The following is a 14,816-nucleotide window of genomic DNA, read 5'->3' as shown; positions in this document are numbered from 1 at the left end:
GGATCCCCACCTGCCCAGCTCCCTGGAGATAAGGAAATGACAGGGGGGAAGGAGGGGGGAATTGAGCACACTGAGATGCAGCCATCTCTGGGGCGGGGCAGCTGGGGAACATCTGCACATAACGCTGTATGGGGAAGGGTTGCCTGGTGCTGAGATGCAGCCATCTCTGGGGCAGGGCAGTTCTCTGCCTCTTCGTTTCCACTTCTCGGGGTTCCCTTTCATTTTGCGGCCACACCACTGGCAGACAAACAGTCCTCTGAGTGCACGCACACACACGGTCTCTCTCACACACACGCGCCTTGCAGGAAGTACCGGCGGGAGGAAATGACTTGTGAGGCCTCCTTGTTCTGCCGCCCGAGAGCTGCCCTCCCACTCCTGCTCACACACCGTCCCAGCGCCTGCTGCCATGAGGGTGAGTCCCCACCCCCCATTCCGGACGCCTGGGTTCCCCGGCTCTTATCAGAGCCAGCTGTGCCCCCAATCCAGCACCATGGCCCCGACTTCCTGCCACGTGTAACCCCGGTGGGTCACGGCTGCAGGAGGGGGGGCTTTGAGTGGGGAGGGGCATGGGGAGCCAGGCAGGCTGGTGATGGGAACCAGGTGTCCCGGCCGCGTGGGGGCGGGGGGGAAGAGGGGCCGGCAAGGGGCGGGGGAGAGGGGAGGCCCCTGGGATGGGAACCAGGCCACCAGGCTGATGTGCATATGGGGCCGCAGCTAACGGTTGTAGACCTACATCCCCCGACATGGCATCCGGTCCCTGTCTCTCTATCTGTCTCTGTACACGCTCCACCCCAGCTGAATCATCTGCCCTGTGAGCCAGCCGTGTCCAGTCCCCGGGTGAGGCCCATTCACCAGGCCCCTGGGAGCCAGTGTGAGTTCCAGGGCATTCACCTGCCCTGAGATCAGAGCAGCCCCCCGCAGCCTGGCCTGACTCCCCCCCCACCCCCGGGCTGTTCACCATGCAGGGTGGAGGGTTCTCCTCTCTACCCTGGGATTGCCTCAGAGTTTGATTTGTGTGTGGGGGGGGAGGGATGGCATTTCTAGCTCTCGGCTTTGGGGATCAAACATGAGTCTGCCCGAGTCAGCTGGGAGCCTGGGCCTGTCGCTGGGAGAGGAGAGATCTGCCCAGGGCGTGGCGATGCTGCCTGAGTCAGCTGGGAGCCTGAGCCCATCGCTGGGAGAGGAGAGATCTGCCCCGGGTGTGGCCGGCGTGGCGATGCTGCCTGAGTCAGCCAGGAGCCTGAGCCCATCGCTGGGAGAGAAGAGATCTGCCCCGGGTGTGGCCGGTGTGGCGATGCTGCCTGAGTCTGCTGCCAGCCTGAGCCCATCGCTAGGGCCAGCGGCTCCCCCAGTAGCTCATAAATCAAGAAGGCAAATCCCCCCCATCCCCACCCCAGCACGGCTGCGTCTCTCCTTCCAGGACTTTCAGGCTCTGAAAATGTTTCACACACGTCGGTCACCTTAGTAGCCCCTCGTGGCTAATCCTATTCAGTATATATAAATATATACAGTGGCGCAGCTCAGCCCCGGGCAGGGCTAGCAGGTGCTGCAGGACAGGAGTGAGGGGCACTGGCAGAGCTGGAGGCGGGCTCAGGGGCTGGCAGGGGGCTGCGGGTGGGAGTGAGGGGTAACAGCAGAGCCCAGGACAATTGAATCGCTCTGGTTTTGCTGCAGGTCCAGATCTCCATATTGTTCTTGTTCCTGGGCCTAGTCCCGGGCCTGGTTCTGGCTCAGCAAGGTAAGTGTCACCTGCCTTTCCCTATGGCACCACACCCTGGGTAGCACCAGCACCCACAGCCCTGGGGCACCAGACCCCTTGACTGACCAGGAAATCCTGTCTTGGGAAACATCTGTAGGAGGGACCAGTGGGGCTGGGAACCAGGACTTCCGGGTTCTATCCCAGCTCTAGGAGGGGATGGGGTCTAGTGGTTAGATCAGGGCGGCTGGGCGTCAGGGCTCCTGGGGGTCTGTTCTGCCCCCTCTGTTTCTGTCCTTTTGCGTAACCTTGGGCATGTCTTTTTGCTTCTTTGTGTCTCAGGTTCCTTCTCTTTAGGGGTAGAAAGGGGAATCCCCCTCAGTCAGGCGCTGTACAGGGAATATGATGTGTAGCAGAGTAGGTCTATTTCCGGGCAGCGTGCACCGCTCGCACGCGTGCATACACACACACGGAGCAGGGCTTGTCCCCTCCAGCAGGGGGCAGCAGGGACACACACACTCTCACCCAATGGAAGCTGGGTGGCTGAGGACAAGCGTGGGTGGGGCTCCCCCCACCCAGCACTCGAAGTCTCCCACCCAGCCCTTTGCTCCCACAGATAACACCACGAAGGATGTCGTAGCGATGACTTTGCTGGCTGAGACAACCCTTGCGGGTGAGCAGGGGGGTAAGTGCCAGCCCAGAGCCCATGGCATGGACAGGCGTGCTGTGGGGAACAGGGCAGGGAGTGAGTAGGGGTGCTGTGCTGCCGAGAGCGGAGTGGGGGGTCAGCAGGGGGCGCAGGGTTGCGGGGAGCGGGCGGTCAGCAGAGGGCTCTGTGCTGCAGGGAGCGGGCTGGGACCCAGAAGGGGCGCTCTGTATGTGTGGGATCAGCCCGGTGCTGTGGGGTGTGCGTGTGTGCGTGTGTGTGATACAGACTAGCTGCCACACACACACACGGAGGCTTTTATCCTTCATCAGCAATCGTCACCCCGAGGCCCAAACTGGGGCAGGACTCTGGCGTCGTGACCCCGTCCGACCCCAACTCGGATTTGAGAGGTGAATATCAGTGCCTGGCAGCCATCTCTGTGTGGCGTTATGTTCAGCTGTTCCCCAGCTGCCCCGCCCCAGAGGTGGCTGATCCATTGTTTCTAATCTCAGTTCTTTCTTTGCATGACACGGCCAGTTGGAGACCAAGATGCAGAGGGGGGGGAACACATCTAGCGCAGGGAGTGGGCATCACGTGGAAGACGGGTGACCAGCTGTGGGAGCACCCCACTCCAGGCCAAGCCAGATCGCCTCCACGTAGCCCCAGTCATAGAATCATAGAATTATAGAAGATTAGGGTTGGAAGAGACCTCAAGGTCATCTAGTCCAACCCCCTGCTCAAAGCAGGACCAAAACCAACTAAATTATCCCAGCCAGGGCTTTGTCCATCTCCCCAATCATACCGCACATAACTGCTCTGCCCCAAAATGTGCCCCCCAGTTCCCCTAGCTGCAAAACCCCAGTTAGGTGTGACTTGGCTGGGAAAAGCTCCCCACGTAAGAGCTCAGCCTGAAAAGAGTGATAGGGACGTTAAAAATGGAAGAAGGACCAGCTGGGAGAGCAGGGCGTTGTGGGTCAGGAATGAGGGGCACCGGCCAAGCTGTTGAGGGGAATCCCAGGGCTGGGATAGCCAGGACTATGGGTTGGGAGTGAGGGGCACTGGCAGAGCTGGGGGTGGGGTGGGCAGAAGGGTCCAAGATCTGAGTCCCACCCTCCTTTCATCTCCCCGCAGTCACCACAGGATCTGGAGGCTCCAGTTCCAGCAGCATGAGCACAACCACTTCAGGTAGGAGAAATAACCAGCCCCCCACACATCCCACCCCAGAGGTGGCCGCAACTCGTGGCCAGGCAAGGGCTCCCTGGATGACCAGCCCCCCACGTCCCACCCCTGTTACCAGATTTGCCCATTAGTTTGGGGTATACTCATTTATTAGGGTTACGCTTCGGGGGGGGGGTCTGTAATTCTATCCATGTACGGCTTGTGTCACTTGTGTTCTCACATGGAGCGCTACTTCTCCCTGCTGCAAGTCCCCTCCCAATGGAGCTACCCTGCAGGTCCTCCGTTCCCCACGGCTCGGTTCCTCCAGCCCCAGAATCAGATGAACACGTGCACCCACCCCCACACCCCCACCCACACCCACACACATTAGCAGAGCACGTCTGAGCGGACCGGGTCAATCAGGACTCCCAAACTGACCCCTTATTTGTCCCCGAGCAGCACCTCCAAGCTGTCACCCTCCTATGCCACGGGCACCGCACCGGAACAGAGCACCCCTGAGCCGGCTGGGTCGAGCAGCACCTCCAAGCTGTCACCCTCCTATGCCCCAGGTTCAGCACATCCCTATCCCCACTTCCACGTTACAGTGGTTCTGGTCGTAACCCACTTGATGAGCAAACCCCACAGGATTTTGGGGTGCTGCAGGGATCTTTAGCTTAGGTAAGAGGAGCGTTGCTGCAGAGCGAATGGGGAAGCCAAAAAGGAGAGAGAGAGAGAGAGCGCGAGAGAGAGGGAAGCAACCAGCTTAACCTTAAAAGTTGTTTATTGCCTGGTAATAACCATACAAGGGGAGCCAAACAAACAAACGAGTTACATTATTGCATCTAGCTTCAATCTGATCACACAAGTCAGGGTCAGAAGGCTGCACCTAGAGAGAGTGAGAGCTGGGTTCTCGCCACTCCGTGACGCTTGAACTGGTCGGGGTTCCCAGGTGGTGGGGGTAGCTGGGGGTCCGGAGTGCTGGAGCCAGGCAGAGCCCCCAGCATGATCCGTCAGGAGACGATGAAATCCCAATGGAACTGATGCAGATGTTGGATCCAGGCATCAGAGCACTTCCTTGAGCCTGGATCGGGGTCTTTGTAGGGAAAGAACAATGGCTCAAGGGAGAACACTAGATTTGTTTATGGGTAAACTGGTGGCTCAAGGGAGGATACCAAAATTGTTTTGTTCAAGCTAGACAATAGGAACTGCTCATTCCTGGCTATGGGCAGTGTTCCTTCAAGGGAGCTCACAGTGCAATTAGGCAGGTTCAGTATTGCGGATCCCAATCAAGGATTTATTCCTCGAATTGGTCTGATAACGGCTGAGCTGGGTGTGTGCAGGTGTGAGTTCATTAACATCTGGAGCAGGGATCCCCCATCATGCAGTTCGTCCCTGCTTTTCTGGTTGCCTTGGAATCTCTGTTCTCCATTCTGTATGCTAAGGGCGATGCCTCCCTGTCCCATCTTCCATGCAAACAAGGCTAGGGGAGTTTCCTTAATCCTGTCACCCTTGTCCGGAGGGCTGTAGGTGTGTCGCCCACGGCCCTTTCATTGCTTTTTGTAAGTTTTTCTTCTGATCAGCTTTGGTTCAAGTGGAGGCTGGGGGGTGGGGGGTCCTTCGTGAATCAGACAGGCTGGATACTGCACCCTGGTTTCCCAAGAACATAGAGCTGACAGGTAACACCCCAGATGCGGCCGCAACTCAGGGCCGGGTGAGGGTTCCCTGGATAACCATGTCCCACCCCAGAAGTAGCCACATCTTGGGGCTGGGCGAGGGGGTCTCTGGATAATCAGCTCCCTCACGTCACACCCTAGCGGTGACCGCATCTCGGCACTGGGTGCAGGCTCCCTGGATGACCAGCCCCCCTGTGCCCCATCCCAGAGGTAGCTGGTGGGGAGGGCAGGTCTCAGCTGGGGTCTCTGAATCCTTTTCACTCCAGAACTTGTTCTTTCCAGGCCCCAAGAGGCCTGAGACCAAGGCAACGAGCCGCAGAGAGCATGGAAGCTCGGCCAGATCAGGTGAGTGCCCCGGGGCTGGATCGGAGCCGGAGTCCTGCAGAGGGGAAAGGTCCCTGCCCCATTTCCCCCCCTCCCCCAAGCCAGGCATTTTGGGTAATTCTCTCTCTGCCCCCGCAGGAGCCGGCCAAAGCCAAGAGGAAATCTTCTCTTACGGTGGGTAACAGCTGTCCCTGCCCCGAGCAGCAGGGGGTGCTGCTCCTCACCTCACTCCCCTCACAGTCACCCCGTTCCCCCCTCCTTTCAGATTACCACTCCCTGCGCAAGTGGGGCCTGATCGCCGCCGCCATCCTCTTCGTCCTGGGCATCCTCATCCTCACCTGTGAGTGGGGGCTGGGAGCCAGGACGCCTGGGTTCTCTCTCCGGCTCTGGGAGGGGAGTGGGGTCTGATGGGTAGACCAGTGTGGGGTGGGGTTGGAACCAGGACGCCTGGGTTCTCTCCCTGGCTCTGGGAGGGGAGTGGGGTCTGATGGGTAGAGCAGTGTGGGGTGGGGTTGGAACCAGGATGCCTGGGTTCTCTCCCCAGCTCTGGGAGGGGAGTGGGGTCTGGCTGGTAGAGCGGGGCTGGGGGCTGGGAGCCAGGACACCTGGGTTCACACTCTTTCTCTCTCCATTCCCAGGTGGTAAATTCGGGAAGTTCCCTGGATGTGGGGGCCGGAAGCGGAGGAGGTGAGAGCCGCCCCTGTCCTCTCTTGGGCCCTGCAGGGTCCTCCCAGCCCCCCTAAGCCCCTCTTCCTTTTCCTTACAGCGCCTACGATATCTCGCGGCTCTGAGGCATGCCCTGCTGGGGGATGCCTGGGGGCCAGACACTGCTTGGAGGGGCCGGCTCGGAGCCCCACAGCGATGCTGCATGCCTGATGGGGGCTGGGGCAGAACCAGCAGCACAGACCAGAGGACTGCTGAGTGCCCCCGGCTCCCTCCTCTGTGATCTGTCTATCAGACCCCTGGCTCAGATCACCCCCGCCCATCCCCTCTAGCCTCCAGCCGACTCCCCAGCCTGGATCCTCCATCCCTCTCTTTTCCCCCTCCGAGCCTTGTCCCCCGATCCCTGTCCCCTCCCTCTCCCAGCCTTGTTCCCCCATCTCTGTCCCCTCCCCCTTCCTGGCCTGGATTCCCATCCTTGTCCCCCCTTCAGGCCTTATCCCCCACATCCGAGTCTCCAGCCTGTGCCTGGCCTGTCCCCCGCATCCCTGTCCCCCCAACCCGTCTCTGAGCGCCGGTCGCCCTGTGTTGTATTTTGATGACATTAAATGACTCCCTCTGGGGAAGCAAAGTGTCTGTGAGCCTCTCATGCAGCAGGGCGCGGGGGCAGGAGTCAGGACTCCTGGGTTCTATCCCCAGCTCCGGGAGGGGAGTGGGGTCTAGTGGGTGAGAGCAGGGGCTGGGAGCCGGGACTCCTGGGTTCCATCCACGGCTCCGGGAGGGGAGTGGGGGTCTAGTGGGTGAGAGCAGGGGCTGGGAGCCAGGACTCCTGGGTTCTCTCCCTGGCTCCGGGAGGGGAGTGGGGGTCTAGTGGGTGAGAGCAGGGGCTGGGAGCCAGGACTCCTGGGTTCCATCTGTGGCTGTGGGAGGGGAGCACTGGTAGATCTTGCCCCTTCTGGTGACAGCAGGGCTCCATTAGCACTTCGCTGAGCTCAGGCCAGTTCAAAGGGCTCAGAGAGTTGGCTGCCATGGGCTTTAGTGAATGAAAACAACCAAGGGCAGGAATTTCCCCCTGGGTGGGGCCAGCTCTGTGCTGGTTGCTCAAGGCCTGAACTGTGCTCAGATAATGAGCTACAGGTGGCTGCATCTCAGCACTGGGTGAGCTGTCCCCATGGGGTGTTATGTGTGGCTGTTCCCCAGCTGCTCCACTCCAGAGGTAGGGCCTGTTGTTCAGGGTCAAGGACTGGAAAGTAGAGGGTTAATATCATGGGGCTTTCACTCACACCATCACTCCTGCAACAGAAATGGACTCCTCTGCACAAATCATCTGAGACCCATAACGCTGGGATTGGGTATGCAGAGCACTGAGATGCAGTCACATCTGGGGTGGGGCAGATGGGGAACAGCCGCATGAGGACAGCTTTCCCAGCGCTGGGATGCAGCCGCCTCAGGGGTGGGACAGCCGGGGAACAGCCGCACATAACGGCTCACGAGGACGGCTCGCCTGGCACTGCGATGCAGCTCCCTCGGGTAGAGCAGGTAGGTCCCACAAATGCAACTGTTGTTTGTCAGCACCCGGAAGACACTTAGCGGCTGCCAAAAGAACAGCTGGGACACTCCGAACAGGTTACCCAAGGAACCGTGACACTGGAGGGTTTTAAGACCGGGCTGGACACACCCTGTCAGGGCCACTCAGGGGTCCCTCGGCTCTGACTTGGCCCCGGGCGCTGGCCCTGAGGCCCTCTTGAGGTCCCCTCCAACCCCGCATGTCTGGGAAACCTCCGCACACGACATGGCCCAAAGGGCAGAGCCGCGCTGGGAGCTCGGTGGCCTGGCCCGCCAGGCCCGGCCCCTTTCGGCTGATCCCCGAGCCCTGACCTGCCGTCAAACCACCGGGCTGCAGGCCTGAGGCAGCGGCCGGACAGTTCCTCTAGGTCGCTCACCCGTGGCACCAGCTTGTGCCCAGCCTGCTGCTGGGCTGGGTGTTTCTGCCAGGCTGGCCTGGAGGTACCAGGGCCAAATCCGCCCTTGCTCAATCCTCGTGCCAGAGGCCACTGGCTCCCCCCTCGCACGGGCCTCTCCCTCTTCCTCTCCCTCCCTGGCTGGGCACCAGGCCCAGCCACTTCCTGCCCAGGCAGACAGCCCGAGCTGCGGGGGCCCGCAGGAGCGGCCGGGGGTGCTAGGAGCCCAGGGCAAGTACAGCCGAGCATAGCAGGGGCACTGGGCAGCGGGGGGCGCTCTCTGGGGTGCATCAGCCACAGAGCAGCTGGGGGGCTGCGAGCCTTGGGGCTGGGGCAGACGGAGGCTGGGAGGGTCACCATCTCTGATGCCCTCCCACCACAGGCCTGGGAGAGATCCGCTAGCAAGCGGGCAGGCGGAGATGGGAGGGGAAAGGTTTCCTGTGAAAAACTGGCTCTGTGCACCACCCCCCCTCTAACCACTAGACCCTACTCCCCTCCCAGAGCCATAGAGAGAACCCAGGAGTCCTGGCTCCCAACCCTCCCTTCTCTAACCACTAGCCCCCACTTCCCTCCCAGAGCCATAGAGAGAACCCAGGAGTCCTGGCTCCCAACCATCCCTTTTCTAACCACTAGACTCCCCCCCCGGCCTCCCAGAGCCAGGGAGAAAACCCAGGAGTCCTGAATCCCAGTTGTTCTCATCCTAAATGTGAGACTCTTCGTTCTTTCCCCCTCCTTCTCTCTCTTTTCCTCTCCCTCTTTTAGTTGCTGTGACGGCTCCTGTCAGCACTGCACAGGCCGGGAATAGGCACCTGCTGCCCTCATGGAGGCGGGGCCCTCCGGAGTCGTCCTGCTGACGCAGATCATACCCCAGGCCCAGTCGTCAGCCTCCTCTGCCCCACCACGGCCCCTGCGGAAGTTCTACCAGGGGGAGCCACTGGCTCTGGGCGTGAGTCCAGCATAGCCAGAGGCTGACCTGTGAAGGGGACCCAGGGGAACACAATGAGCCTTTCCGACTCCTTCTGCTGGCTGGGCCATTAACAGGAGGTGGCTGCTGCCCTTGCTGGGTGTAGTTGCCTGATTAGCTTGGACGGAAAACAGTCAGGCTTTTAGGTGCAGGGGGTCCTGTCCTTGGCCACAGGCTGTCATGTGTGGCCTTGGTATAGTGCTGTGGCACTGAGGATCCCAAAGTGCCTTAGAAATGTGGTTGGGGATGATTATCTCTGTAATACAGGGAGGGAAACTGAGGCACAGAGCTAGGTGGGTGCCTGACTGGAGACTTACAGCGAGTCAGGGTCAGGATGTACAAGACCTGACCCTCTGAGCACCCTCCTCCCCTATGAGAGCTGGAAATAGAAGCCAGGAGTCCTAGCTCCTCTGCTGTAACCCACTAGACCCCCACTCCCCTCCCAGAGCTGGGGATAGAACCCAGGAGTCCTAATTCCAAGCTGTTTTCATTAGGAATGTTCCACTTGGGAGCATGATGCAATTACATTATTTTAATCCATTACTTCCAAACTAAGGTGATGGGAAATATAGACGAAAACAAAAGTAGATACATATCTAAGTTGATTAGATAGGTAGAGAGGCGCAAGTGGGACTTACCAAGACTTACCTAGGTGCCTGCAGCTCATGGAAAGTCAATGGGAGTTAGGCACCTAGCTCTGGCACTTTTGTCAAGCCCAAGAGACACACATCTGCATTCAGGTGCATAATTCCTTTGGAAATCTTGGCCTAAGTAGTGTAAGGACTAAGTAGCCATATAATTATCAACCCTAGCTCTTAGTAGCGCTTGTCATCAGTTGATCTCAAAGTACTTTACAAATGAGGTATCGTGGGGAAACTGAGTCACAGGGAGGGTAAGGCCAGTGGCAGAGTTGGGAACAGAACACAAGTCTCCTGAGGATCCGTCTAGAGGCTTTATCCTCTCATGAATGACTAGCCAAAATACAGAGACCCTCTGTAGTAGAGACTGTGTCACCGTGTGGTAGGGATGGAGTAACCGTGTAGTAGGGACTGAGTAACCATGTAGTAAGTTCCCCAGAATGCAGCTCCTGGCCAGTAACATGCCCCATGGTGTCTCTGCAGATCACACAGATACTCACGGGCATTGTGCAGATAGCTTTTGGCATCATCCTGACCTTGACGAATGACCACCACCAAGTGGTGATAAAGGTGGGGACCCCCTTTTGGACTGGGATCCTGGTAAGTCCTAGTGGTGGGGGCTTCGGGGTGTGTGTGTGCAAACAAGGAGGACATTGTCTCGGAATCCTCTCCGTAGGGCGGTTTAGCCAGCCAGCACCGTGCCCTGAACCCGGCTTCCCGGAGCATGACCAATGGTCTTTGGAAGCCCGCTGGTACTGCCAGGGGTGGCGGAGTGGCGACTGGGGCACCGGCCATGGGGCTAGAAGAGTTGGGGGTTGCCCCCTGATCTGCTGCTGGCCTGCTGGGCGGGTTCGCATGTCCCCTCTGTGAGTCCTTGGGGTGGCCACTGGCTGTGTGTCTGTGCAGAGCCCCGACCTATCACAGGTGCTTCTTTGGCCCCGATCCCCGCAGCACCTGGACCCCTCCCCCATCTTCAACTGAGTCTCTGTAGGGCATACAGAGCCTCTGGCATGGGGGGAAAGGCAAGAATGGGGGGATCCAGAACCCCCTGGCATGGAAGGGAGGGGAAGTGGGGGACACATAAGGCCCTTGGCATGGTGGGGAGGGAGCCTCTGAGATGTGTAATGAGCATGAGAAATGTGTGACTCCCCCCCTCCCCCGGTGTATTGATCCTCACCCTGCCTGTGAGGGAGGGAATGCCAATATACCTAATGCATAAAGGGGAAACTGAGGCACCAAGCGAGTGGGGGGCACTGGGATGGTCTCACCTGTTGGGTGAAGAGTGGGCAGCAGCTTTCACCCATCTCTACTTTCCCTCCAGTACATCCTTTCAGGGTTCATTTGTGTGGAGGCTGCCAAGAAACCCAAGATCTCACTGGTAAGGAACGAGGTTTCTGTCCCCTGTTTTTTGAGCCAGTTGGAATATATTGGGGTTCCCCCCCCCGGGGAAAGTTAATTGAAACATGAAAAATTGGTGGGGGGAGAATTCACCAAAAATTCCAATGGAAACTTTTGACTTTTTTCTCAACACTGAAAATTCCCATCCCCAAACTGGCCAAACGGCTGAGAATTGAAACATTTTACCCCAAAACAGTCATGAAAGGAAGAATTTCCAGGGGGAAATTGCCCAAAATTGAAAAATTTCAGCCCAAAACAGCCACCAAAACCCCCCCCCCCAGTTTTTTCAGACAAAAACAGCAGCCCACCCCACACAGCTGAAAATGGCCAATTGGCTGCCAAAAGTTGCCCCCAAAAGAGCAAATTTGTAGCTGGAAGCTGCTAAAAAGTGCAGGGAAAATGAAAAATGTCTACTCAAAATTGCCCCAAAGCCCAAAACGTTGCCACTGAAAACTGCCACGAATGGCTGAAAGCTGCCTGTTTCGGGCTGAAGATTGTAACAAGGATCAGAAGAAGAGCTCTGGAGAGCAGGCTGGCTTGCTTACGAGGAGAGGCTGAGGGAACTGGGATTGTTTAGTCTGCAGAAGAGAAGAGTGAGGGGGGATTTGAGAGCAGCCTTCAACTACCTGAAGGGGGGCTCCAAAGAGGATGGCTCTAGACTGTTCTCAGTGGTAGCAGATGACAGAACGAGGAGTAATGGTCTCAAGTTGCAGTGGGGGAGGTTTAGGTTGCATATTTGGAAAAACTTTTTCACTAGGAGGGTGGTGAAGCACTGGAAGGGGTTCCCTAGGCAGGTGGTGGAATCTCCTTCCTTACAGGTTTTTAAGGCCCGGCTTGACAAAGCCCTGGCTGGGATGATTTAGTTGGGGTTGGTCCTGCTTTGAGCAGGGGGTGGGACTAGATGACTCCTGAGGTCCCTTCCAGCCCTGAGATTCTATGATTCTATGATTTCCCCAGCGGAAGCTGGGCCCCCATCAGCCTTGTCTCGCTAGACATTAAAATCTCCACCGACATGCTGTACCGTGGAGGCTGGGCACAGGCTGAGGGCGTCTGGAGGGGTGCAGGAGGATTCAAGGGCAGGAGGGTGGCTGGGGAGATGCAGGGGTGGGAGGTGTGGGGTGTGTGGACGACATAGTTGGGCCTCCTAGCCCCACGTCTCTGATGCCTCCTCCCCAGGTGAAGGGCATGCTGGCTATGAATACCCTCAGCGCCATAGTGGCCGGAGTGGGGATCATCATCTGCTCGTTCTCGTTTGTCTTGTACTACCCGGGAGTAACCTGCTACTGGATCGAGGAGTCCAAGTCCTGCGCGCCGACCTCCCGAGTGCCCACGGTGAGTCCGGCTGCCCCCTCGGCCTGCCCAGCTGTGCCCCACGAAGCTGGGGGCACTGGTGCTATCTGTGACCTGGGAGGCTCAGCAGGGGGCGCTGTGCTGCGGGAGGCTCAGCAGGGGGCGCCGTGGTGCGAGGAGCGGGAGGCTCAGCAGGGGGCGCTGTGCTGTGGGAGGCTCAGCAGGGGGCGCTGTGGTGCGAGGAGCGGGAGGCTCAGCAGGGGGGCGCTGTGGTGCGAGGAGAAGGAGGCTCAGCAGGGGGCGCTGTGCTGCGGGGAGCGGGGGCTCAGCAGGGGGCGCTGTGCTGTGGGAGGCTCAGCAGGGGGCGCCGTGGTGCGAGGACCGGGAGGCTCAGCAGGGGGCGCCGTGGTGCAAGGAGAAGGAGGCTCAGCAGGGGGCGCCGTGGTGCGAGGAGCGGGAGGTTCAGCAGGGGGCGCTGTGCTGTGGGAGGCTCAGCAGGGGGCGCTGTGCTGTGGGGAGCGGGGGCTCAGCAGGGGGCGCTGTGCTGTGGGAGGCTCAGCAGGGGGCGCTGTGCTGTGGGGAGCAGGGGCTCAGCAGGGGGCGCTGTGCTGTGGGAGGCTCAGCAGGGGGCGCTGTGCTGTGGGGAGCGGGGGCTCAGCAGGGGGCGCTGTGCTGTGGGAGGCTCAGCAGGGGGCGCTGTGCTGTGGGGAGCGGGGGCTCAGCAGGGGGCGCTGTGGTGCGAGGAGCAGGAGGCTCAGCAGGGGGCGCCGTAGTGTGAGGAGTGGGGGCTCAGCAGGGGGCGCTGTGTGTATTCTCAGTCAGTCCCTCGTGGATCTTCCCTGGCCAGGATACCATGTTCGGGGTGGTCATGATTCTCCTGGTCTTCACCATCCTGGAGTTCTGTGTCTCCATCTCCAGTGCTGCCTTCGGGTGCAAAACACTCTGCCGGGACAGCTACAGCGACACGGTGACAGCCTTTGTGCGAGGGGACGGGGGTCTTGGGGTTGGGGGGGGGAGGGCTGGGAGCCAGGACGCCTGGGTTCTATCCCAGGCTCAGAGAAGGGAGTGAAGTCTAGAGGTTAAAGCCATGGGTGAGGACTCCTGGGTTCTATCCCTGGGTGTGTGAAACATTTGTCCAACCCATCTTCTTTTTAAGTCAGTTGACAGATATAGGAACCTCCCCCGGCCCGGCCCCCGTACTTCCCTAGGGGAGTTATTCCATGAACAATTTGTGTCTGTGCACTGCCCGATAGGGCTGCGTGGGAATGTGGGGGGCAGGAAGGAGGAGTAGGGGGTATAGGGGAATGTGGGGGGCAGGGGAGTGGCTGGCCCTAGGGCTGCCCCTCATGCTCTCCTCCTGTCTCTCCCTCCAGTCTGTGGTGATTTATCAGAACATGGGGCCTCCAGCTGCCCTCGCCAGTGACCCCCCCAAAGCCCCACCCCCTTACCAGGACACCCAGACCCCTTGAGCCATGCCCCACGCCACCTGCTGACCGACCCCAACCACTCAGAGCTGCTGCCGGCCCTGCAATGGCCCCCAGGGGGCAGCGCAGTATCTGGGCCAGCATTGTGGATGGTGACGACTGGGACTCACTCCTGATGGTGCCATCTACACTAACGGTGTGACAGCTTCCTGCTGCGGGATTTAAAGGGACGGTGCGAGGCTACAGTGTGGCAAATTACAGTTTCTTTCTTTCTTTCTTTCTTTCTTTCTTTCTTTCTTCTCCCCTGCCGACAGGATCTGATTCCTCTCTGCTGCGCATTCACCCCTGATCTCCCCACACCCAATAAACGTGTTTCATATGAACAACCAGCCCCAGTTTCTGCCTCTGTTATTCATCAGGATCCCCTGACTTGGCGAAGGGACAGGGGCAGCCCAGGCATGGTCCTGGTATTGTAGGGGCTGCCAAAATGCTGGACCTGAGAACAGGTGAACTCGCTGAGATAAAGGCAGTGAGCTGAGAACAGGTGAACTCAGTGCATGGCACAGACCCTCAGTGCTGAGATAAAGGCAGCATGCAACGTGCATGTGGCAACTTGGATTGCCTTGAGAGCTGGTGTTCCTCTTGGGGCTACAGGGTAGGTTTAGAGCTCTAAATCGGGGGCAATTTGAGCGAGGGGTTCCCATGAGGCACCCCTCCCCCAAGAAAACAGTTTTTCTTAAGGTTAACAGATTCTCCACATTCTCTTTGCATACAGACAGGGATCAAGCCAGGGGTCGGCTCCTGCCCCGCGCGGGCTCAGTCGCTCGCCATTTACCCCAGCTAGCACGTGGCACCAACTTGCCCCTCGAGGGAGTAACGCTGAGCATGGGGTTCACCTGAGAGCATGGCGCTGGGGACAGGGGCATGGCTACCGGGCACATGCCAAAGGAATGATGCGGAGCCAGCGCGCCCAGGCAGGCAGCC

General features: G+C 59.2%; 2 protein-coding genes across 6 annotated transcripts; both read left to right on the top strand.

Annotated features, from left to right (window-relative positions):
* The first annotated feature begins 246 nt into the window (after nucleotides 1-246).
* On the top strand, nucleotides 247-6,783 carry LOC114018980 (FXYD domain-containing ion transport regulator 5). Of its 5 annotated transcripts, none has more exons than XM_037882714.2 (10): nucleotides 253-412; nucleotides 1,675-1,738; nucleotides 2,313-2,369; nucleotides 2,675-2,752; nucleotides 3,474-3,527; nucleotides 5,456-5,518; nucleotides 5,636-5,671; nucleotides 5,763-5,837; nucleotides 6,136-6,184; nucleotides 6,264-6,783. In XM_037882714.2, exons 1-10 carry the CDS (start codon nucleotides 407-409, stop codon nucleotides 6,286-6,288), a joined length of 507 nt encoding a protein of 168 aa, XP_037738642.1. In that variant the 5' UTR covers nucleotides 253-406; the 3' UTR covers nucleotides 6,289-6,783. The 5 variants fall into 5 exon arrangements, with proteins under 5 accessions (XP_043390970.1, XP_037738644.1, XP_037738643.1 ...); XM_037882713.2 differs by having other exon boundaries at nucleotides 2,313-2,381; XM_043535035.1 differs by lacking the exon at nucleotides 5,636-5,671 and having other exon boundaries at nucleotides 247-412.
* A 1,424-nt stretch (nucleotides 6,784-8,207) lies between these two features.
* LOC102942717 (membrane-spanning 4-domains subfamily A member 4A) lies at nucleotides 8,208-14,221 on the top strand. Its single transcript, XM_007053079.4, has 7 exons — nucleotides 8,208-8,349; nucleotides 8,881-9,064; nucleotides 10,204-10,320; nucleotides 11,042-11,098; nucleotides 12,295-12,450; nucleotides 13,256-13,375; nucleotides 13,782-14,221. Exons 2-7 carry the CDS (start codon nucleotides 8,939-8,941, stop codon nucleotides 13,875-13,877), a joined length of 672 nt encoding a protein of 223 aa, XP_007053141.2. The 5' UTR covers nucleotides 8,208-8,349; nucleotides 8,881-8,938; the 3' UTR covers nucleotides 13,878-14,221.
* Nucleotides 14,222-14,816: the final 595 nt, after the last annotated feature.

This window comes from Chelonia mydas, chromosome 24, assembly GCF_015237465.2.
Source record: "Chelonia mydas isolate rCheMyd1 chromosome 24, rCheMyd1.pri.v2, whole genome shotgun sequence".
NCBI lineage: Eukaryota > Metazoa > Chordata > Testudines > Cheloniidae > Chelonia > Chelonia mydas.
Note: the sequence above shows the minus strand (reverse complement) of the source record. Positions and strands in the feature narration are given on the sequence as shown.